The following is a 24,898-nucleotide window of genomic DNA, read 5'->3' as shown; positions in this document are numbered from 1 at the left end:
TCTGAAGTGGCCCCTTGTGCTGAGAATGAAGAGTATTCACGATGCAGCGCTGCAGCCGTATCACATTCTGTGTGTGAAGCTGCAGTTCAAGTGAATGGGACCACGCAAACCAGCGCCATAACCTAGATGATACACCCATTTTTCAACATGCAGAGTTCTTTTTCCTCTCCGGCATCCGGCATTTCTTCATTCAGTTGCTCGCATTTCACATTTGATACAGATCTAATCCTGCTGAAGTCCACGAGTGGTTGAACTTTATCAAATATGCATAGCCAACCTTAATGCTACATTCACACCTTGCTTTTTTGCTGCTTTTCTTCTGCAGCAAAAACCTGATCTGTTGGCAGTAAAAAAAAGAAAAAAACTGCAGACAAAAAGCAGGTTTTGCTTTCTTTTTATGCTTCTTTTCTTGCTGTGCTTTTCAGGATCCCAAAGTTCAGCTTTGCTGAACAATACAAGGTGTTAGGCCACCAATGTAAGACATTATGTGAAACCTTAAGACATTTTTGGAAAAAAATGGCAATTTGATCAAATTATTTAGTGGAAACAGTTTGTCTGAAAAAATTCCGAACAAAAAAGTTCATATGAGTTCATGAAAAAAATACACAATTGCAAATGTAAAAACAGCAGGGAGAGTTGAATTGGTCAGACATAGTTTACCTAAGACATTGGCAGAGCATTTTGATCAGGCACTGTTCACTTTCATACATTGGTAGAGCATTGATTTGATCAGACATTGCTTGCCTAACACACAGGGCTGTGGAGTAGGTAAGCCAAACCTCCAACTCCGATTCCTCAATTTCCATGACACCGACTCCAACTCCGACTCCCTCATACACGGCTCATGTTTAAGTGATAAATTTACTGTAGCGCAGATTCATCTCCGCTAAAAGTCTAGACCTTTAGATCAGGAATAGGACTGACATTTATAGGACATTTCATAACTTTACCAAATTCTTATGAAAAAAATATTTTTCACAAACTGCATTGAACTACTATACCGAATTTATTATATATTTTAATAGTTGGAGTCGGTCCATTTTATATCAACTCCGATTCCGACTCCACCAAAATGGACACCATCTCCACGACTACGACTCCACAGCCCTGCTAAGACATAGGTAGGGCATTGAGTAGGTCAGGCTTAGTTTACTTTCACACATATTAAGAATTAAATTAAACTGTACTAATACTAAAATCCATGCTAATGTGAGGAGACCAAGACATTTTGGTTTATTCTTGAGAAAATCACAAAAATAAATGTGTTTCACATCCTGCTGTACATGCTTTTTTCACTAACAATGCTGCAAAACATGATGCCAATGTTTCTTCCTGTGTTTTTGCTGCTTTTTGCTTTCTATGGGTGAAAAAAAGCTGCAAAAACGCTGAAAGAATTGACATGCTGCTGTTTTCCAATCCAATCAGCAAAAAGAAACCAAGCATGTGCATGAGATTTCTGAAATCTTAGAGCTTTTGCCGATGCTGTAAAAAGCAGCTCTTAATTTGCATAAAAAACGCAGCAAAAACACAGGCTTAGGCCTTAGGCTATGTTCACACATCATGTTTTTTTCAGTGTTCTTTTTCTGCAGCAAAACCTGATGTCTTGCCAGGAGGTTGTTCAGGATTTTTGTTGCTGTTTTCTTGCTTTTATGCTTTTTTTTTTTTTGGTGCATTTTCAGCATTTTTTTACTGTCATTTTGTCTCTGTTATGCATGTACATAAAGTTCAGTGGGAAAAAAAAAATCTCATTCTGGTTTAGGCACAAAAAACGCTGAAAACTTGACACCTGCGTTTTTGGTGCGTTTTTGGTCAGTGTTTTTTTCACCACCCATTACTTTCAATGGGTGAAAAAACGCTGAAAGAAGTGACTTTCTCTATTTTGCAAAGAAACATGCAAAGCACAAAATCCTGAACAAAAAAAACATGATGTGTGCATGAGATGTCTGGAATCTCATAGACTTTGCTGGTACTGCAAAACGCAGCTGAAAATTTTAATCAAAAAACGCTGAAAAAAAAACCATGATATTTTAACATAGCCTTAAGGTTATTTGTGATTTAAAAAAAATATATAATAAAGCTGCTGCTCTCTCCTTCTCTGGATGTTTTGCTGGAGGACGCTCCAAAATACTCCAAAACTTCTCAATAGGTTTTTGGTCAGGGGAGGATGGTGGCCACAACATGATTTTCTCTCTTTTAATGCCCACGGCAGCCAATGACTCAGAGATATTCTTTACAGCATGAGATGGTGCATTGTCAGCATGAAGATAATTTTGTCGCGAATGCCACAGTTCTTTTTGTACCATGGAAGAAAGTGATCAATCAGAAACTCTATATACTTTTCCGAGGTCATTTTCACACCTTCAAGGACCCTGAATGGGCCTACCAGCTCTCTCCCCATGATTTCAGCCCTAAACATGACTCCGCCACCCCCTTGCTGACGTCGCAACCTGGTTGGGACATGGGGCCATCCACCCGCCATCCACTACTCCATCCATCTGGGCCTTCCAGGGTTGCACGCCACTCATCAGTAAACAAGACTGTTTTAGGCTGTGTGCCCACGATGCATTTTTTTCAGCGTTTCCGCAGCGGCAAAAACACTGCAGAAACGCTTAAAAAACGCATGGTAGAAGGTCTGCCATGTTCCCCAATGATAATCCGCATGTGCTGTGCACATGCTGCGGAAATTTCCGCTGCGGATTATCATTGCCGAAAAAAACGCAGCACTACCAATTATTTTGCGGAAGTGCTGCGTTTTCGCCGCCATTGAATTGCATTAGAACGCGCCAATTCCGCAAGACTCCATCTGTACTTGCGTAATTGGCGCTTTCTAATGTGCAGATGGTACCCGGGTGTAAAGGAGAGGAGAGTCTCATCCACACCCAGGTACCATTAAAAAAGCTGTAAAAAAAGAATAAAATAAAAAATAAATGTATACTTACCTTCTGGCGGCCCGCGGTGCGCTCCTCCTTGCTTCCCGGCACTTCGCGATGGAATGAAGGACCTGCGCTCACGTCAGTGATGTGACGGTTCACGCGACGCTGACGTCAGCAGGTCCTTCAGTGTACTGCAGCCGGGACCGAGCGAAGCAAGACAGCGCGGGCCATCGGAGGGTAAGTATATATTTATTTTTTTATTTTTTGACATTCTCTCGGGTCACACTATATAAATCCATGCTGTTTGCATGGATTTATATAGTGTGACCAAGTTGACAAGCACTTTCCAAGTGATGCTAAAATCGCTTGGAAAGCGCTTGTCAACCCGCATGCGGAAATGCAAGTGAAGAACGCTTCACATCTGCATGTCCCTGGCAGGAAAACGCATGTACAATCCGCATGCGTTTTTTTCTGCCAGAGAGATGCAGAAACGCTCAGGAAAAAATCCTGAGCATTTCTGCATCGTGGGCACATAGCCTTGAAATTAGTCTTCATGTGTGTCTGGGCCCATTGAAACTATTAATAGAAGCTTGTGAGCACTGTTTAGAATAGTAGGTTAATGCACAACTGTAACCACCTTGAGGTTTACGGGACTCCAGAGGCATCAGCAGCTTCAAATTCCTGTTTGCTGCTTTGTACTGGTATTTTAGCAGCTGCTCTCTTAATCCGATTAATTTGTCTTTCAGAAACCTTCCTCATTATGCCTTTATCTGCACAGTATCAGTCACAAATCTCTTCACAGTACGATGATCACGCTTAAGTTTTTGTGAGATATCTAATGTCTTCATACCTTGTCCAATGCATTGCACTATTTGATGCTTTTCGGTAGAAGAAAGATCCTTCGGCAGCATGTATCACCGGTCAGGTTCCCTTTTAAGTAGTTTTTCATCAATTGGGCTCCCCTGGAAAACTAATTATTTCAGGTGTTTGAGATTGATTTCTGTGATCAAAAGCGACTTGAGACACAAACCATCCATAAGGATTGAGAAGACGTTGTCCAAGTAGTGGACAACCCCTTTATTGTAATGGAAGTTTTGTACTAGCTGCTAACTTGGATTGGAAATTCAGATAAACTCTGAAGTAAAAAATCACTTTTTTATACCCAACTTTGTGAATAACTTTCTTCTGTTCTCTTCTCTTCCCCCAGATACATGAGAAGTTGCACTACTACGAGAAGGAGAACCCCCAGCCCATTATCCACAGCGCTACAGTCCTGGCGGATGATGTAAGTATGTGCCGCCCTTAAGCCAAGGCATTTCTATACGTGAAAGCCATCCCAATATAAACATGTGCAAGTCATTCCCAGGATAGAAACCATACACTGCGGAGATTGCTTCCCAGCCCGCTGTCAACACAGGGTGGTTGCTGACATCGCCTTAATTTGTGTTCATTGGTGCGCAATAAAAACACATCACCTTGGTATGCCGGGACGCGGTGGCTGCATTATTAAAATTACAGGTTGCAGTCCCACCGAGGGAGGCTAAGAGCAGTCCTCTGCCAATGTTTGGGGAAAGTCACAGACAAGAGGAGCGCCTTACAATAATAGACAAATGAGACGTCTGTCCTGCTGACAGGAGAAGAAAAATGACAGCTAATGCTGCAGAAATGAGCTATATAAAATACAGCGAGGGGGCTGTCGGGGCGAAGCGTAGACTATACGAGCCGTGATTCATGTTCTCCAGCTTTCCAAATTACTGTCATAATCAAAAAGTACTGTTCAACAAGCGAGCTGATGGAGTAGCCAATTTCCTGTGTCTATAATTCTATTAGAAAGGGGGGAAAAAAAAAAGTACACCTGCTTTTTGGGAACTGCTCGTTTATCACGAGGCACATGAGTGAAATTGGCCAGAGAACCCAAGGGACACACATTGAGGTGGTGAGAAAATATTATTTTTACAATAAATGGTTGTTTTAGGGTATCACGGCCTACTGAGTTTATTTTTCAGGATCTTCGTGGAGCCACATCAGAAAGCTCTGACTTTTATTGTTACTGTATGTCCACATTAGTAGGTATGGAAAAAAAAACTAAAAAAATAATACTCTCATGTGGTGTAGGGTCTAAGGGATAACGTTTCTCTTTGTGGAGAGTGACAAGCCAAGCCTGGCATGTCAGAGTGAGGAGATTTATAAGTAATGCATACTCCTATGGGAAATGAAATATGCAAATTGTCTCATCAGAGAGGAAGAGGATCTGAGTTCTAGCCTTCTTCCTCTCTGAAGAGACAATTTGTATATCTCATGTGACTTAAAAAGACTTGAAATTTCCGAGCCCCGGTGTAAAATCGTACATTTTTAGTACAGGTCATCTCCTATGGGGCCTTTTGTTGAACTCCATCTCCAGTATCTGGATGTGACCTCACATCTCCCGATATTTCTGTGACCATCTACTAATGTGCGATTCAGATTATGCTTAATTATCTCGGTTTTGTATATAGATTATAGATGGCCATATTGGGATTGTTCCCTAACATTATATTGATTGACCCATAGATCTGCATCATTATTTACAGGGACATCTCCATTCTACATTCTCCACTTATGTAATTTTGCCATTATATTCATATATGAGATATATCAATTAACCAGAGACCAGATAATAGCGGATTGTGGGAGGATACAAAAATAGAGAATTTTTTAAGGGAACCAAACACCCATTTTCTGTTTTTCAATTTTGAAGACATTTTGGTCCCAATTCGTTATTGCAATTGCTCCTGTTTTTTGTCTAGGTTTCAGTATTTTTTGCCTGTTTTTCATTTGAGCCCATCTTTTCTTGTAGTTTGTGCCTTTTTTAAAGTTTGTTTTACATGTGTTTTGATTTTTTGTTTTATGTTCGCCATTGTTGAGTTTGGGATTTCCAAATGTTTTTGCTTGATTCATCAATTGCGAATTTTTATAAAATTTGACAAAACTCTTCTCCAGTCCCCTGGCAGTGGTTTTATGCACGTCAATCAAAAGTCGCCACATTTTGAAAAAGATTTAACTTTTTGTTCAAAAACTTGAAAGAATGGTTAAAGGGGTAAGTATATGTTATTATTTTACTGGGGGGGAACATAGAGATTTAGGCTAAGTGCCCACGATGCAGAAATGCGGCTTATTTTTTCTGCATGTTCCTGCCAGGAAAAATACATGCGGATTTTACATGCGTTTTTCCCGCCAGGTAGAAGCGTTTGTCAAGCGTTCTTCACATGCATTTCCGCATGAGGGTTATCAAGCGCTTTCCAAGCGATTTTAGCATCACTTGGAAGTGCTTGACAACCTGGTCACACTATATAAATCCATGCAACCGGCATGGATTTATATAGTGTGACCAAGTTAATAGTTAAAAAAAAAATAAAAATGTTAAAAAAAAACAACACATTAATACTCCCCTTCTGATGGCCCATGGTCTTCTCTCCAGTGCGTCCTGGCTCCCCGGTGGCTCACGGTGGTGTAAAAGGACCTTCTATGACGTCATTTAGTCATGTGACAAGTCACGCGACCGCCGACGTCATGGAAGGTTTTGTTACACTATCACAAGCCACCGGGGAGCCAGGACGCACCATACAGGAGACCGGAGGCCATCAGAAGGTGAGTATAAGGTATATTTTTATTTTAAATTCTTTTTTTTAACAGGTACTATGGTACCCGGGTCGGGAGGAGAGCCTCCTTTTCTCCAGACCTGAGTACCGTCTGCACATTGCATGTGCACATGCAGATATTATGCGATTCAATGCAGCAATTACGCTGCGTTTCTGCAAACATAATGGACATGCTGCGGATTTTTCCGCAATGATAATCCGCAGCGCAAATTTCCGTAGCATGTGCACAGCATCCGGATTATCATTGGCGACCATGGGGCACGTATTACCAAGCGTTTTTTAAGCGTTTTCGCTGTGGAAATTCCGCGGCAAAAACGCTTGAAAAATGCATAGTGGGCACGCAGCCTTAGAAGGTATTATCCGTGTAGTGGACAACCCCCTTATTGACAGGAAAAAAGCCCATTTTTGGTTTTGTGCAAACTTCATGAGCCATCCGTGCCATTTTGATGTATTTGGCACAATAAACATCAGCAAATACCAGAAGACAAAAAAAGAAAAGTAACTTAAAAAAAAAAAAAAGCAAATGATTAATCAGGTATATTGAGTTTATACAGGGCTTCCCTGGACAGCTACAAAGAGCATCCCAATATTTGAGGAGGATCGAGCTTTATTTCAGCTGGTGACAGTGTAATACCGATTTTCTCCTGTGGTGGCACTGCTTGCTGGAGGATCCCCCACAGATACAGAACTCTGTTTGATAAGCCTATAATGAAAGGGGTACGTAAGATATGGATTATTCACAGCACATAATAGAATAAAGGTTAATATGAATAGTAGGCACGTCTAACAGTCATTAATACATAAGGGTGCTTTCACATTGCGTTTTGTCACATGTTTGTTGGTCCCATCGGGGATTGTGTTTCCAGTAGGCGTATACATCCGAAAGTGATGCACGTCAGAGCGCACGTTCACGCTGTCGGTATCATTATACTCTATGGCCCCATCGGCGAATACGCCTGAATCCCATGGGGTGGTGGGGGGGAGAAAACCCCAACGGGACCAACAAATGTGAAGATAAGCGCAATATGAAGGCACCCTAATATCATAGTTCATAAAGTCTGACGTACATTGTCAAGAAGCGCCACCAGGTTATAACCTGTATCTGACTACAAAATGTTTTTAAAGTTAATTCAACTGGAAAATGATCTGCATTACCCATTTACTAATAATTTATCATTTGAGATGAGCAAAGACATTTTCAGTATCTAGTTCTGACCTGTGGTCCAGTCGTTGGACCTCAGAGGCAGCTTTACTAGCTTCGGAGAGCTCCTGCAAGATCTATAGCCAGGAAGCGCCTGTAAGCGCTGTGCTCCTTGTCCAGGAGACCGGCCACCTCTAATAGACTGCAGAAGTGGCCAGTATCCTAGGCGACGAGCAGTAAACAATAAAGTCACTGCATTTTTGAAAAAGGAGAGGAGTTTTATTAAGAAGTAAATTGCAGCGTTGCTTTTTTTTACCAAAATTTTGCAATTTTGTCCATTTGAAGTGGTGGAGACAATCCCTTCAAAATAAAAGATATTGTATATATGAAATAATTTTTAAAGTCATTATGGGTTCCTAGTGGTATATACTAGGACTAGTAGGGGCTATAGTTGCTAACTTGACTTTTTTTTTTTTTTTCTGGACTGCTTTTTAAAAAATCACAGACGAACAATATTTTTTTATGGAGATTTTGGAAAACTATAATAAATCAATATGATTATAAGTGATCCATGTCTGCAGCCCACAATTCTGATTATAAAGACATTAGCTGCATTCACTGTGCGCTGTAAAATGATGATAATTAAAGTCAAAATAATATGTATAAGTTTCTTCAGCTTTAAAAAAAAATCATGGACGCTTTACTTTTTTTTTTTTCGGACAGAGCAATAAATTGCCCTGTTTTTATGGATGGTCAAGGAATTTCTAGATGGTTGGGAACACTGGTATGGGCTGGAAAAAAAATTAAAGAAACAATACTCGTTATTACATTCTCCCTGGCTCATCTTTTAATTCCCAGTTTCTGAAGGAAGAGCTAGAAGGAAACGTCTGATACATGACGTCACCAGTTGTGCCCGCCAACTCCTTTCACATAGACTGTGATGACGCTAAAGTTTCTAGGTATTTATTCGCACCCACTTGAGTTTGATATTTTTGGGGAAGGCAGATATGCCCACAATATATAGCGAGATGGCATCCTGTACTTACATAATCTCTTCACTGCGTCTATGTAATCAGCTCCCTTTAAAAGTTGGCATTGATGATGATTTCAGCTGCTCTGTCGTCACTAATCTTTCTTTAGGGTCTTGACTTCTACTCACAGTAGAGTCCCTGGGGGTCCGGACGCTCTTTGAGATTTCAGATGCCATCCATGCCAGGCTTGGTTGTGTATCATCCTCTCATAGTTACCCATGAGCTCACCCCTTTCTATGTATCAGTCGGCTCCATTACTACACAACCTCAGATATGTATTAATGTCACATTGGGACTTCACTTACTCATTAAGTGCATGGGATATCTCCTTGGCTCTCGGTCTTATCTTATCCCACCGTACATCCAAGCCTCTTAAGAATACTTAGGTGTCTCAAGACTGAATAATTCTTTAGCGCGCTGAGTATTTTGGAATCCATTTACAATCTCGATTTTCACTTCTTGGCAGGGATTTGGCTGCTTTTTAGCCCAGTGGTGACTATCCAGCAGTAGATTAAGAAACAAAACATTATGTACATTAGTGAACATAAAACATTGCTAAAGCAAAACCCCTTCTCCCAGATGGCGACTTTGCACATCTTCTGTTACATGTTCTTAAACCAACATTAAAAAGTGCTGAAGACATAGGATTCTGAGCACAAATTGGCTTGGGTCAAAACTGCTGGTCTCGAGCATGGAAATCAGTGTTCCTATAGTAAGACCGTAACCACTGACATTTTTGTTTTATGGGTAGTCTTAACCCCACATGCACCAAATGGGCAAAGTAAGCTTCACCGGTGCATCCTAGTACTGTACAAATAGCAGGCAAAGGGTTGATGCACGTCGCACATTCCGAAAAGATGTCCTCGGAATGTAATTCTTCTGGCGGGCAACACCATTCCTACTCCGATACTGGAGACTAAGATACAAGCCTTTGGATTGTAACCGTCCCAACTAATCCACAATCAAGTAAATTTATAGTTCTGTTCCCCTTGCGGTCCTGCTTGTGGTTTCATCTCAACCCTTATGATGTTTTTCTTGTGTGAGGTTTTTTCCTGTGCAGAGTCGAAATTGTAGAAAAACGTAGTTAAGATACATGTGGGATCCCAATGACAACACGGAAGCCGAGGAAACGTCCAATTTATGCATCGCAGCTTGTACTTTCAGCTTCTGAGCAGCATTTCTATCATCACGTTGCTTATTCCTCTCATCTGCAGAGATTCATATACTATAGAGCGATACACCATTATATTGTGTTTTTCTAAATGTCCTATGATCTAAAGGTCTTGTGTACATGGGAATATTACTGCTTTGTGCATAGAGCCGTAAAAAAGCCCCTTTTGAGACGCATGGGGGTGTGCAGGATTACAAACTTGGGTCTGCTTTTTCCCTCCCTAGAGATAGGGCCACGTCTATCTATGTGTCCGGTACTGTATCTCAGCCAATGGGCTAGAATGGGAAAGAGTTGCCATGCCAGACACTGCCCATGGATAGAGTGGCACTGTAACTGGAGAAAAAGCAACCTCGTTATTCCCAACCTGGACAATTCCTTCTAAGACTAGGACCCTCATCTATTGTCCAGAGCATTTCACTCTGGAGGACAAGGCATGTCCATACACTACACTCACAGTATATGCTATACATTTCGAGTAGATTTGAACACTTCCTGGTGGTTCCCCCACACATTAAGGATGATCAATAAGGTCCCTGCAGTGAGACACTCTCTGATTAGCTCTTGATTAGTGGACTCCACAATAGGCCCACACACATAATAGAGAAGTCCGCGAACCCTTTAGTTTCAATGAGATCAGCCGAAAAACTAATACTTATAGGGGTCCCCCGCCTGTTAAATTTCAATGACTGATCCTTTTATTTGGCGCTGACATAAGCCGCTGACAGAGGAGTCTGGCAGCAGCTCTCCCATAGAGAACACAGGAGCGCTTAGCCGAACGTTTCTGTGTAGGGAAGAGAGAGGCGTGATCCAATAGATATCTAAGGTGTATAGGGGGTCTTAACAAAAAGGGATTGTCCAACCCCTATGAAAATGAAGCCATTGCAGCTAATATGTTGATAGGATTCATAGATGTAATTATTTCTTAAAGGGAATCTGTCACCACATTTGACGTATGTAAGCTATTAATATGGGCATACAGGATATAGACAGATGAAAAAAGTCCTTCCTGTATATCTTATATCAGATGTCTTGTTGTTGATAAATCATCTTTTTTCACTTTATGTAAATGACCTCTTCCAGTCTCTGGGGTGGACACTGCCTGGAAGATAACTCTGTCTCCAGAGCTTATTATACATGAAGGGGAGTTACCAGTGTGATGTGTAATGGCCGCTCCCTGCTCTCCTGATCTCTCTGCAGAGCTGTGTGTGATTATACCTGACACATCCGCAGCTTCCTCTCCGCTTCAGCTTCCATCTCACAGGCAGACAGGGTTGCAATATTGTTAAAATACAGCAGAGCTCAATGAGCTGCAAAAACTGTTTTTGCAAGAAGATAAATTTAATTTATCCTGTTCTGTGTTAGTTACTTGTCTCACATTGGTAACTCCCCCTTTTATATAAAAAATCTCTGGATGCAGAGTTATCTTTTAGGCAACATCCTCCCTATAGCCTGGAAGAGGTCATTTGCATATAAGAAAAACATGGATTTCTCTGGAATAAGACATAAGATATCAAGGTATCATTTTATTCAGCTTCCTATGACCTACATGACCATATAGTCTGCTTAGGATGGTTGATCCTACTGACAGATTCCCTTTAAAGGGGTGTTGCCAATTTGAAAGTTGTCAGTAGAAGCTCTCCAGAGTGCTGTTCTTGGGATTGGTGAGGATCCGATGGGTATTGCCTTTAAGTCTTGGTAAAAAACATTTTTTTTAGAAATGGAGAACTAGTGTAGGCAGTTCATTTTAGTTCAAATATGTAGATAACCCCTTTCAGAATGCAACTCCAGAGGTAATTAGCTGATCGGCCTCGTAGCTGATCGGCCTCGTCTCCTGACAATCCAGGAAAACAGCTTTACAGGGTGAAGCCGCTGTAGGGGAATTGACATATTGCATTGCAGCCATTCAGGGAAATGGCTGTACTTGTAATACAAGAGCTGCTTGAACTATGAGGGTCTACATTCTGGCTCCGAGAGAGGACCTAAGTAGTGGAACCTTCTGTAGGATAATGTACCAGCTCTGCCTTCATGTATCTCTTCTTTGAAGGGGCTTGGCCATGTATTATGGACTCTGTTCTAATGTGGAGTGCAGGAATATAGCACCTACCAGTATATCTTCGCTTATTCTGCCGCTTTGGCCACCGTCCTCTGGTCCAGCATGGTGGAGTAGGTACAGGTGCAATTCACAGATGGTCATGAACTGTGACTCACATAAGCGCCTAAAGGGTTAAACCCATGTAATGACTATGGCCCAAAGGACATGGGATTAGCCTCATGTGTATATTTGTAAATGTATACAGTATTTCTCAAGTATGGCTGACTTTTTTTTTTTTTTCTTTTTTCAAATTTAATGTAATTTGCGTCAAACGACTACATATAAAATCCTGTTTTTGTGGTTCCACTTCCCTTAAAAATAACATAATGCAACCTGATATTGCCCCTATCGATCTCGACTGCAGCACCAGTGTTGGAAACAGAGTAACGGCTTCCCAATAATCATTTATCTGCCTCCAAGAGGGTGGACAGCTTTCTTCATTATAACAAATGATGTCTGAGTGGATGAATGTGCTTAGTGTGCCTTGCCAGGACATTATGTTAACAACGTGCAGGCATGAATTATTTTATCTATAGCCTTCTCAGGTATTAAGGAGGTTACAGTAACATGCGGTTTGTAAACCTCGCCAGGAATCTAGAAAAAAAAACAAAAAAACTTTTCCTTTATGGAATTTCTTAAATCATTCAACTGTTTAGGATGGACTGAGGCTGCAATATCCCATTATATGTATATCAATTTGTCACATTTAATGCTTAATTTTACATACATATAATCTCTGCACAACGGAGGAGAACAGGGTCTCTGGTGCCACCTTTTAAGAGGTAGCAATCGAAGAAGTCAATATTGACCTTTTAATAAGTTTTGCCACATGACTTAGACTGCAATGCCAAACTAAAACTCCATGTGCAGACCTCTGTTTCAGGGTTGTTGCCCCTCATCAGTGCAAAGTAGGAGCCTGGATGGCTTTTAATGGAGGTCTTGGGTGTGTGTGTGTGTGTGTGTGGGGGGGGGTAATGTTTCTTTTTGAGGATAGCACCAAGTTGATGTTGAGAAACGTAGCAAAAATCTGATGACCGATTCCCTTTATGTAATCTAAGAGCAGCATTTTGTAGAGGCAAAGACCCTGATTTAATTGATGTGTCACTTGCTGGGCTGCTTGCTCTCATTTTTATACAATCCCTGTTTTCTCTGCTGCAAATCTAGCAGAGCTCTGAATACTGAGCAATATATAACCCCGCCCACATCACTGATTGGCTGCTGTGTACACTGCACTAGTAAGTGGTGAGGGCGTGGTTACACAGAACAGCAGGACTAGGAGGCTCCAGGCAACTAGTCTTGTAGCGATAATATCCTCAGGGGAGGAGTCCTGAGGAGATAATTTGCATATTCCCACTGCATTTTGGGGTAAGTGAAGAGTCTCCGCGAGCTCAAAGAAAACTGGATTTTGGCTGTTGGAGCTGAAAAGAGGACATCGGTAATTTTTAAGCTTTTTTTGAACCTTTTTTCACTGTTTTCAGAACATTAACAATAAGAACATGGAAGAGTCCAGGAGCCATTTGGTAAGCTGCATATCCTGCTACATGTTCACAGACTTGCCAGTGGAAAAGCCAAACTTCACATGCCAGAAATGCAAGCTTGTGTCCCTGTTGGAGGAAAAGTTGCGAAATCTAGAAGAGAGGTTAACTACCTTGAAAATCATTAAGGAAGGTGAAGAGTTCTTAGACAGAGCAGAATTATCTCTTCATGATTCAGAAAGAGAAGAAATTCAAACTGCACCTGACGAAACAGAGGAATGGAAGCCTGTGACCCACAGAAGCCGGAGGATCGAGAGGCAGTCAGCACCCATACTGCTCAGGAACCAGTACCAGGCTCTCACGCAGGAGAACCATGAAGAAATACAGCAAAATAAGACTTTGCCACCAATGAATAACCTTGTAAGCCCTCAGAATCCTCCTGGATGGAAAAAGAAGAATGTTGTGAAGAAAAAACGGAGAGTGGTGGTCATGGGGGATTCCCTGTTAAGAGGAACAGAGGCCGCTATCTGCAGACCAGACATAACCTCAAGAGAAATGTGCTGTCTTCCAGGAGCAAAAATTAAAGATGTGTCTGACAGGATATCAAGACTCTTCAGACCTACAGATCACTACCCATTCCTGCTAATACATGTGGGGACAAATGACACCGCAAGAAAGGACCTGGAAACCATCTGCAGTGACTTTGAAGACTTAGGCAAGAAAGTGAAAGAATTGGGAGCGCAGGTGGTCTTCTCATCCATCCTCCCAGTGGATGGCCATGGAACAATGAGGTGGAATAAGATTCTACAGGTGAACAACTGGCTACGTCGATGGTGCCGTCAACAAGGATTTGGATTTCTGGATCACGGAATGAATTACCTATACGATGGACTACTTGCTAGAGATGGGGTGCACCTTACGAAGACTGGAAAACATGTATTTGGAAGTCACCTTGCTACACTCATCAGAAGAGCTTTAAACTAGAACAATGTGGGAAGGGAAGCAAAAGGCCAGAAAAAGCCATACAGCTGACAAATACTATTGAGATCTCTGCTACTGGAAGTGGAAAGGAAGAACAAAGACAAAACAATTTAAATAATAAAAATATGGGAGGAAGAGAAACCAATCACAAACTAAAATGTTTTTATACAAATGCACAAAGCATGGGCAACAAACAAGGAGAATTGGAACTACTAATGCAGGAAAAGGAATATGATGTCATTGGAATCACTGAAACTTGGTGGGACGATACACATGATTGGAATAAAAGGCTAAAAGGATACAACTTATTTGCAAGAAACAGACTTGATAAACGAGGAGGAGGTGTTGCATTGTATGTTAGAAAAGCGTATATCTGCACAGAGATTGAAGCTTCAGAGACTGGGAGTTCTGTGGAAACTGTTTGGGTAAGAATACAAGGAGAGAACAACGGAAAGGACACCATTGTAGGCATTTACTACAGGCCACCTGGGCAAGCTGAAGATATGGATGAACTCTTTATGTATCAAATGGCCAAGTTCTCCAAAAAATATGACGTAGTGGTCATGGGAGATTTCAACTATCCAGACATTTGTTTGGAATCTCTCTCAAGTAAAACTAACAGGTCAAGCAAATTCTTATCCTCTCTTGCTGACAACTTTATCTTCCAAAAGGTAGGGGAGAAAACAAGGGGATCTGCTACTTTGGATCTAATCCTTATAAACAGGGAGGAAATGGTTGAGGAGGTAAAGGTGGCTGGGACCCTAGGAGGCAGCGATCATGCTATTATAGAATTTTGGATAACTAGAGGAGGAAGACATGTGAAGACTCAAACTTCAAGGTTAGATTTTAGAAAGGCAGATTTTAAGAGACTCAGAAAGAGAATAGGAGGGATCCAATGGCTGGATGTCCTTAAGGACAAAAATGTCCAGGAAGGATGGGAAATTTTTAAAAATGAGATTCTCAAAGCACAATTGTTAACAATCCCAAAAAGTAGGAAGAATGGGAAGCATTTAAGGAAACCAGGATGGATGAACACAGAACTTAAACACATGCTAAAAAGAAAGAAAGAAATGTTTATTAAATGGACAGAGGGAGGCATATCTAAAGAAGATTATAATGCAGTCTGCAGATCCTGCAGGGCATGTATCAGGTTAGCTAAAGCTGACAATGAATTAAGGCTTGCAAGAGATGTCAAAAGCAATAAAAAAGGATTTTGGGGGTATGTCAAAAGTAAAAGAAAAGTCAAAGATGCTATAGGATTTTTACAGGATGAAAATGGAGAAATGGTAAGAGAGGATGTTGAGAAGGCCGAACTTTTTAATTCCTATTTTGCATCTGTTTTCTCTCAGAAAGAAAATGTAACATCAACTGATCTTCACTGTCCTTTTAAAGGAATAGAGGAATCCAAGTTATCTGTAAACAGAAAGATTGTGAGGGAATATTTAGCTAACATAAATGAGTTCAAGTCTCCAGGTCCAGATGAATTACACCCCAGAGTACTGAAGGAGATCGTAGAAGAAATTTTAGAACCACTCTCCATAATCTTTGAAAATTCTTGGAGAACAGGAGAAGTCCCAGAAGACTGGAGAAGAGCAAATGTTGTTCCTATCTTCAAAAAGGGGAAGAAGGTGGACCCAGGGAACTATAGGCCGGTGAGTCTGACTTCTATACCAGGAAAGATCTTTGAACAAATTATTAAACAACATGTATGTAAGTACATGGATAAGAATGAAGTGATTAACCAGAGTCAGCATGGGTTTGTAACTAACAAGTCATGTCAGACTAACTTAATTTCCTTCTATGACAGAATCACTGACTGGGTGGATCAGGGAAATGCTGTAGATATAGTATATCTTGACTTCAGCAAAGCATTTGACAAAGTATCTCACACCATCCTTATTGAAAAAATGACCAAGTATGCAATGGACCAGGCAACTGTTAGGTGGATTCATAACTGGCTTAGTGATCGGACTCAAAGGGTAGTTGTAAATGGCTTCACATCCAGCTGGATGAATGTCTCAAGTGGGGTACCACAGGGCTCCGTCCTGGGACCTGTATTGTTCAACATCTTTATCAATGATTTAGATGAAGGAATTGAGGGTAAACTGATTAAATTTGCTGATGACACAAAGCTAGGAGGGATAGCTAATACTAGAGAAGAGAGAGAGAGGATTCAAAAAGACCTAAATAAACTGGAGCAGTGGGCAGCAACCAACAGAATGGTTTTTAACAGGGAAAAATGCAAAGTACTACATCTGGGCAATAAAAATGAAAAAAGCATATACAAAATGGGAGGAATAGAGCTAAGCAACAGTACATGTGAAAAAAAACTTAGGTATACTAATAGATCATAGACTGAACATGAGTCAACAGTGTGATGCAGCAGCAAAAAAGGCAAATACAATTCTGGGATGTATTAACAGAAGCATACAGTCTAGATCACGTGAAGTCATTATCGGTCTTTACTCCTCTTTGGTCAGACCTCATCTGGAATACTGTGTACAGTTTTGGGCACCACATTTTAAAAAAGACATAGACAAACTGGAGCAAGTTCAGAGAAGAGCGACCAGAATGGTGACTGGTCTGCAAACCATGTCCTATGAGGAACGGTTGCAGGATTTGGGAATGTTTAGCTTGCAAAAAAGAAGACTGAGAGGAGACTTAATAGCTGTCTACAAATATGTCAAGGGCTGTCACATTGTAGAAGGATCATCTTTATTCTCATTTGCACAAGGAAAGACTAGAAGCAATGGGATGAAACTAAATGGGAGGAGACACAGATTAGATATTAGAAAAAACTTTTTGACAGTTAGGGTGATTAATGAGTGGAACAGGCTGCCACGAGAGGTGGTGAGTTCCCCTTCAATGGACGTCTTCAAACAGAGGCTGGACAGACATCTGTCTGAGATGATCTAGTGAATCCTGCTTTGAGCAGGGGGTTGGACCAGATGACCCAGGAGGTCCCTTCCAACTTTACCATTCTATGATTCTATGAATATCCTGCTGATAAAACACTGATTTTATTTGAACAGCAACACACAGCCTAGTAAGTGACACATCACTGGAATCGGGCTCTTAGCCCCTACATCATGCTGTTCTTAGATCACATAGCAAAAACCTGCTGATAGATTCTCTTTAAAGTCCATAATATATACACTGCTCAAAAAATAAAGGGTACACTCAAATAACACATCCTATATCTGAATGAATGAAATATTCTGTAAAAAGTTGAATGTGCTGACAACAAAGTCACACAAAAATCATCAATGGAAATCAAATTTATTAACCATTGGAGGCCTGGATTTGGCGTCACCCCCAAAATTAAAGTGGAAAAACACACTACAGGCTGATCCAACTTTGATGTAATGTCCTTAAAACAAGACAAAATGAGGCTCAGTATTATGTGTGGCCTCCACGTGCCTATATGACCTCCCTACAACGGCTGGGCATGCTCCTGATGAGGTTGCGGATGGTCTCCTGTGGGATCTCCTCCCAGACCTGGACTAAAGCATCCGCCAACTCCTGGACAGTCTGTGGTGCAACGTGACGTTGGTGGATCGAGCGAGACATGATGTCCCAGATGTGCACAATCTGATTCAGGTCTGGGGAACGGGTGGGCCAGTCCATAGCTGCAATGCCTTCATCTTGCAGGAACTGCTGACACACTCCAGCCACATGAGGTCTGGCATTGTCCTGCATTAGGAGGAACCCAGGGCCAACCACACCAGCATATGTTCTCACAAGGGGTCTAAGGATCTCATCTTGGTACCTAATGGCAGTCAGGCTACCTCTGGCCAGCACATGGATGGCTGTGCTGCCCTCCAAAGAAATGCCACCTCACACCATTACTGACTCACTGCCAAACCGGTCATGCTGAAGGATGTTGCAGGCAGCAGATTGCTCTCCACGGCGTCTCCAGACTCTGTCACGTCTGTCACATGTGCCCAGGGTGAATCTGCTTTCATCTGTGAAGAGCACAGGGCGCCAGCGGCGGCTTTGCCAATCCTAGTGTTCTGTGGCATTTCTTTGGAGGGCCGCACAGCCCTCCTTGTGCTCGCCAGAAGTAGCCTGACTGCCATTAGGTACCGAGATGAGATCCTCAGACCCCTTGTGAGACCATATGCTGTTGGCCCTGGGTTCCTCCTAATGCAGGACAAAGCCAGACCTCATGTGGCTGGAGTGTGTCAGCAGTTCCTGCAAGATGAAGGCATTGAAGCTATGGACTGGCCCACCCGTTCCCCAGACCTGAATCCGATTGAGCACATCTGGGACGTCATGTCTCGCTCCATCCACCAACGTCACATTGCACCACAGACTGTCCAGGAGTTGGCGGATGCTTTAGTCCAGGTCTGGGAGGAGATCCCACAGGAGACCATCCGCAACCTCATCAGGAGCATGCCCAGGCGTTGTAGGGAGGTCATACAGGCACGTGGAGGCCACACACAATACTGAGCCTCATTTTGACTTGTTTTAAGGACACTACATCAAAGTTGGATCAGCCTGTAATGTGTTTTTCCACTTTAATTTTGGGGGTGACTCCAAATCCAGGCCTCCATTGGTTAATAAATTTGATTTCCATTGATGATTTTTGTGTGATTTTGTTCTCAGCACATTCAACTTTGTACAGAACAAAGTATTCAATGAGAATATTTCACTCATTCAGATCTAGGATGTGTTATTTGAGTGTTCCCTTTATTTTTTTGAGCAGTGTATATACCAGTATATCATATCCAAAAATAAGTCAGAATTTAAAATCTCTTTTGGAATTAAAATGTAAAATAAGCAAACATAAGTAAAAAAAAAATAATAATAAAATGCCTACATACATTTAATTAATAAAATAAAAAAAAACTACAGTTCCCTAGGTACATTAAGATATACATTTCCTCCTCTGCCATAACAGTCCATAGAAGAATTTAATGATCAGTGTATTGTGCAAAAAAAAAGTTTGGTTCATGCCGTAGTATCCTAAATTGTCCAGGAATTCCCACTGTAATATTAGTGAAGCTTTCCCTTTTTAAGTAATAATGTGGCCCTGCTTGTGTACCAGGTTCATGTATTATCTGCAATAATATTAATATTTTTTAAGTTATATAGCAACATACTCTGCAGGATATTACAGTCCAGAGGTTACATGTACAAACAATATCAGACATTACATGCCAAAGCAGCAAATTATTCCAATAATTCCAACAAATGGATCGAGGACCCTGATCGAAAGCTCATAATCTGTGAGGAAATATTATGGGCGGCACGGTGGCTCAGTGGTTAGCACTGCAGCCTTGCAGCGCTGGGGTCCTGGGTTCAAATCCCACCAAGGACAACATCTGCAAGGAGTTTGTATGTTCTCCCTGTGTTTGCGTGGGTTTCCTCCGGGTTCTCCGGTTTCCTCCCACACTCCAAAGACATACTGATAGGGAATTTAGATTGTGAGCCCCGATGGGGACAGCGACGATAATGTATGTAAAGCGCTGCGGAATATGTTAGCGCTATATAAAAATAAAGATTATTATTATTATTATTATTATTAGTAACGCAAAAGATAGAAAGTGCTTGTATTATATGACCCGGCCATCTTTATAATAAATAAAGGGATTCATGTAGAATGAACCAGTCACCAGTCAGTGTCTGTATGTGTGCCGATAGAAAGTGCTACTGAGTGCTTGAAGGCTGTGGGAATAGAGCAAAGAAGGGACCAGATACTGAGGAAAAATGGAGGAAAGGAGAACTGAGAACAGTTTAATTAGTGAGATAGTGTGACAGGCCTGCCTAAAAGATGTGTTTTTAGTGCATGCTTAAAGCTGTGGATACTGGGAATTAACTAGACTACTGTCTGGGGTAGTGCATCCCAGAGGACTGGTGCAGCACAAGAAAAGTCTTGGAGACTGGAGTGGGAGGTTTGGATTGTGGAGGATGTTAGTCTTAGTTCATTAGCAGAAAGGAGAGCTCTGGTAGAGTCGTAGTCGGATGAGGGATGATATGGAGGGTGGAGTTCTTTGTGGATGACAGTAATAAGTTTGATGTATTCTTTGACGGATGTGCAACCAGTGCAATGACTGGCACAGGGTGGAGGCATCTCTATAGCTGCTGGACAGATATGACAGGCAATGACCATACGGCAGTCTCAGTGGGGGGGTGCATGAGAATGATTCCACTCTGTTACCAACACATTATAGAAGTACTCGGAGTGCTGAGTGCTTATATAGTGTGATGGAGAGAAATATGAGCTGAGGTTGTCCAGTATCCGAACTCCGTTAATGTTTTGCCATAAATGCCTAAGAATAATGACCCTAAAGAACTGCATATACCTTTTCTGCCAGTGTCATGTTATGTGCCTTTCTGCTTCAGATCCTGTGACCGGGCATCAGCCCTGTTATCACATCCATCACTTCCTCTTCAGAATCCTCTACTCCCTTCTGACTACATTCCCCATCATCACTTGTGCTGGTAAACAAGCCAGCCATGAGCAGACCCCTGGGACTCCACCTAAACCTCTCCCACTTCTCTCCTTGCATCGCACACTGCTTCAGCATACTATCCTATCCAGGGCACTGTTACAGGGAATAGAACTAATGCACAAAGCACCAGAACAGCAGCCCAGGCAATAGAGATTATCCCCTACCACCCCTACTTCTACTGTAAATGGATGGATGGACGGGGAGAGGGATATGAATGATATACTTTATAGGGGGTATAGAGTATGGTGTATGTATGTATGTATATGTATATATATATATATATATATATATATATATATATATATATATATATATATATATATATATATATATATATATATATATATATATATAGCGTCTCTATGGCAGTCATTTCACATGAAAGAGACTTATAAAGTAGTGGACAACCCCTTTAAGGATAGATTGGAGAGGGTAAGGTTTAGTGAGAGGAAGACTGATGAGTAATAGTTGTAGTAATCAAGACGAGAATGAATCGGGGAGACGGCGTTCTTGAAAGTAAGAAAAGGTCTGATTCTACCTTAAAAATTAATATTAAGGCTTATAATGATCACTGGGTGGGTGACCAGGGTGCACATAAACCTCTCTGTAAGCCAGAACAGAGAACTGTGATGTGAGCCTTTTTTCATGTATGGGCAGCACGGTGGCTCAGTGGTTAGCACTGTACGGTGGCTCAGTGGTTAGCAGTGTACGGTGGCTCAGTGGGTAGCACTATTGCTTTGCAGCGCTGGGATCCTGGGTTCAAATCCTACCAAGGACAACATCTGCAAGGAGTTTGTATGTTCTCCCTGTGTTTCTGTGGGTTTCCTCCGGGTTCTCCTTTTTCCTCCCACACTCCAAAGACATAGTGATAGGGAATGTAGATTGTGAGCCCCAATGGGGACAGTAATGCTAATCTGTAAAGCGCTGTGGAATTAATGGCGCTATATAAGTAAGTAAAATAAATAAATATATATAGCAACCTGATGAGGACCAAAAGCACGCCTTAGCTTCTATTCACCTGAATGAAGCCAATGGGCAGGTGCAGACTACTGTGTATTCTCCTATCCAACAGGGTACACTATCCGAATGTTGGATCAAACTCTGGCATACAGCGACTTTTTTTTCCAATGACCAGAAATAAACGGACGTGTGCACGGCCCCATAGACTAGCATTGGTTCAAATGCAATCCGAGGGTTTGTTGTATCGCACTCGGACCAAAAATCGGCCATGTGCCCGAGCACTATGGATGCATTTGTACCTGTAGCATTCCCAACACATGTGGCAAGCAAACTGGTGAATCTAATGTGAACGTAGCCTAATAGAGACCCCCGCTGCCAGAATGGGTGATCGCTGATTAGCGCCCTGACAATGTGTTTGTGATTGAGCATGTTGCTATATAGGAATACTCGTGTGTTTGGAAGCATAATTAATGTATAGGCATTACACAGTGTTCACTAAGGGGCATTACTGTATATATTTTTCCGCTTCCCAAACAGCACATCCTCTATGAGATATTGGAAGTGATGTCGGTTCTACCACCTCGTTCACAAGCAGCTTCTTTTTTTTTTTTTTTTTTTTACTTGGACACTGTCAAGGTTTGATCCATCAGTTTTTACAAGCTGGTCTTTGTCTGCACGCAAAGAGTCATTCCTCTAAATGAAGTGCGCAACTTTGCCCCCGTAGCCATAAATCAAAATATGATCTGACTGCTCCTGTTGCCAGATACGATTACTCGAGTTTAACTCAACTGAAAGAACTGGCTGGAATCAGGTCCGCCGAGGCCGCGGCACAGGACCCGTGATTAATAGTCTGTTTTTGTTCACGCTGGCTTCTGTATTGAGCACACTGGAAAGCAATAATCTCAAACAAGATAGATTCTGGGTTGTCACTGACGCCCTGGGTGAGGCAATGTTCAGCTCATGCTCACCGTGTCAATTTTGTCTCTTTCACAGCTGGCTGAGGAACTGCAGAGCCGGCCGCTGAACAGCGAGATCAGAGAATTGTTGAAGCTGCTGTCAAAACCAAATCTCAAGGTGAGGACATGCTACACCTGCGGACTGTCCACAGGGCCGGAGTGAAAGGAAAAGCATTATTTATCTGAAACATGGTCTATTTCTTCTCAAAGAACTCTATGTACTCGTAAGAGGTGGGGGAGAGAATAAATAAATGCACCTCTTTACTTCATCCATCCCAGAACATACACGGTTGATGGACTGTATCCCCTAAATTCTACAGTGACAACCCGCAGTGTGTGGACAAAAGTTTAGGATGGGTCAAGTAAGGATATTTAAAGGTACTTGCGTTCCTTGTAGCTTTTGAGACATTTAGGCCCAAGTCTTGAGACATCCTTTACTATCACTGCACAGACGAAGCTCTTAATGGAAGGCTTAAAATATAATGTTACTAAAACAGATTTACTTTCAGGGTCAGTCCAAGAAATCCTCTGCAAAACGTGCATGCAACTAACTGTGTTGCAGATTTGCATAGATTTGCCCCATGCAGTGGGTGATATCCGCAATTTAAAAGTCTGCAACATAAGTTGACGCGCAGCTGATTTAACATCAAATTTTTCACGGATTTTACATCCATCTGTATAAATTAGATTTGGTAAAGTCTCATCCACTTTTCGGTTACTGTAATACTTTGTAGATTTTCCGACATTAAATATTTAAGATGGAAAGTTAGTATTGTATGCGCCTCATGAATATATTCTTAAAGGGGTTGTCCACTACTAGGACAGCACCTCTCAATCACCATAGTTCCCCCCCATGTAAAATAACAGCAGCTATAATCTCCTCTGGTGCAGGCGCCGTTCCAGCTAGATTGGCCACTGTTCTCCCAGGGCTTGCGTGACATTGTCACACAAGCCCTGCTGCCAATAAGCTTCCGCTTCCCTCTTACTTCCTGATACTCGGGAAAAGTGAGAGCTGCTGCTGCTCTCTGACTGCCTTCAGATGTCAGTTTTGTCTGAATGAAGTGAAATTGATGCTGCCGCTGATTGGCTGCAGGGCTCTCATGACATAATGTCATGCAAGCCTCGGGAGAGAAGGCGCCAATATTGCTGGAACGGCACCCACACCGGAGGAGATTATAGCTGCTATTATTTTACATGACTGAACTTCAGTGATTGAGAAGGGGTTGTCTAAGCAGTGGACAGCCCCTTAAAGGTCCAAAAGTTATCTGTAAAATAGGTCATCATAGGTCCCCTCCGATCAGCTGAAATCTGCCTTGGCAGCGGCCAGATGCTGTTCGATGTGTCGTTGCGCCTTTTATCTACCACCGATCTCGAATTGACAACTTATCCTACTTATAGGTCATCAATGTTTTATTCCTTGACTTTTCCTTTAGCTCGCGATCAATAAAATACTAATATAATTGAAAGAAAATGTCCTCAACAATTATAAGGAGGAATGAAACAATATAAAAACTGAACAGTATAATATTTCCTTCTATATTTGTGCTGCTAATTTTTTAATAAATTAAATAGTAATTTATATACTCTCAAGCCGTGCGTCATTAATAAAAATAATATACCGTATGAAAGACCACTGCACTATTTGCTGTTGATAGATTCTGGTTCTGTTACATACGACCCCCGTCCCAGTCATCTTGGTCCTCCTGTGAAGCTCAGACACAGACTGACCTTCATAAAAGACCACAATTTACACTATATATACTGCAGTACTCTGCTGTTCCAGTGTATAGTGTATTCGATCAAACGACCGCAGGTTCATGTCCTCTTGGGGAATTAAATGATACAGTAAAAAAAATTAAAAATATATAAAGTTTGAAACCCAACCTCTTTTTCTACATTTAAAACAAAGGAATTAAAAAAAAAAAAATAAACAAATCTGAATTCGCCACATCTGTAAGATTCCTGCCAAAATATAATATTAATTAACCCGGCCAGTTATCGCCGTAAAGGAAATTGCGCTTTTTTTGGACTCCACACCTTCGTAACAAAAATTCAATATAAATCAATCAAAACATCTTATGGTATTATTATTATTTATTATAGCGCCATTAATTCCATGGCG

The 24,898-nt window shown here is 41.5% G+C and overlaps 1 protein-coding gene across 2 annotated transcripts in view; it reads left to right on the top strand.

The window, feature by feature from the left end:
* MPP7 (MAGUK p55 scaffold protein 7) overlaps positions 1-24,898 on the top strand; it is a 381,349-nt gene that overhangs the window by 210,231 nt on the left and 146,220 nt on the right. For both annotated transcript variants that reach the window (XM_073677586.1, XM_073677588.1), the window contains exons 5-6: positions 4,081-4,158; positions 22,814-22,894. In XM_073677586.1, coding sequence (XP_073533687.1) covers positions 4,081-4,158; positions 22,814-22,894 — 159 coding nt within the window. The remainder of the gene's footprint in view (positions 1-4,080; positions 4,159-22,813; positions 22,895-24,898) is intronic.

Source organism: Phyllobates terribilis, unplaced genomic scaffold (assembly GCF_046119375.1).
Source record: "Phyllobates terribilis strain yellow unplaced genomic scaffold, ASM4611937v1 Scaffold_4__5_contigs__length_816908805, whole genome shotgun sequence".
Lineage (NCBI taxonomy): Eukaryota > Metazoa > Chordata > Amphibia > Anura > Dendrobatidae > Phyllobates > Phyllobates terribilis.
Note: the sequence above shows the minus strand (reverse complement) of the source record. Positions and strands in the feature narration are given on the sequence as shown.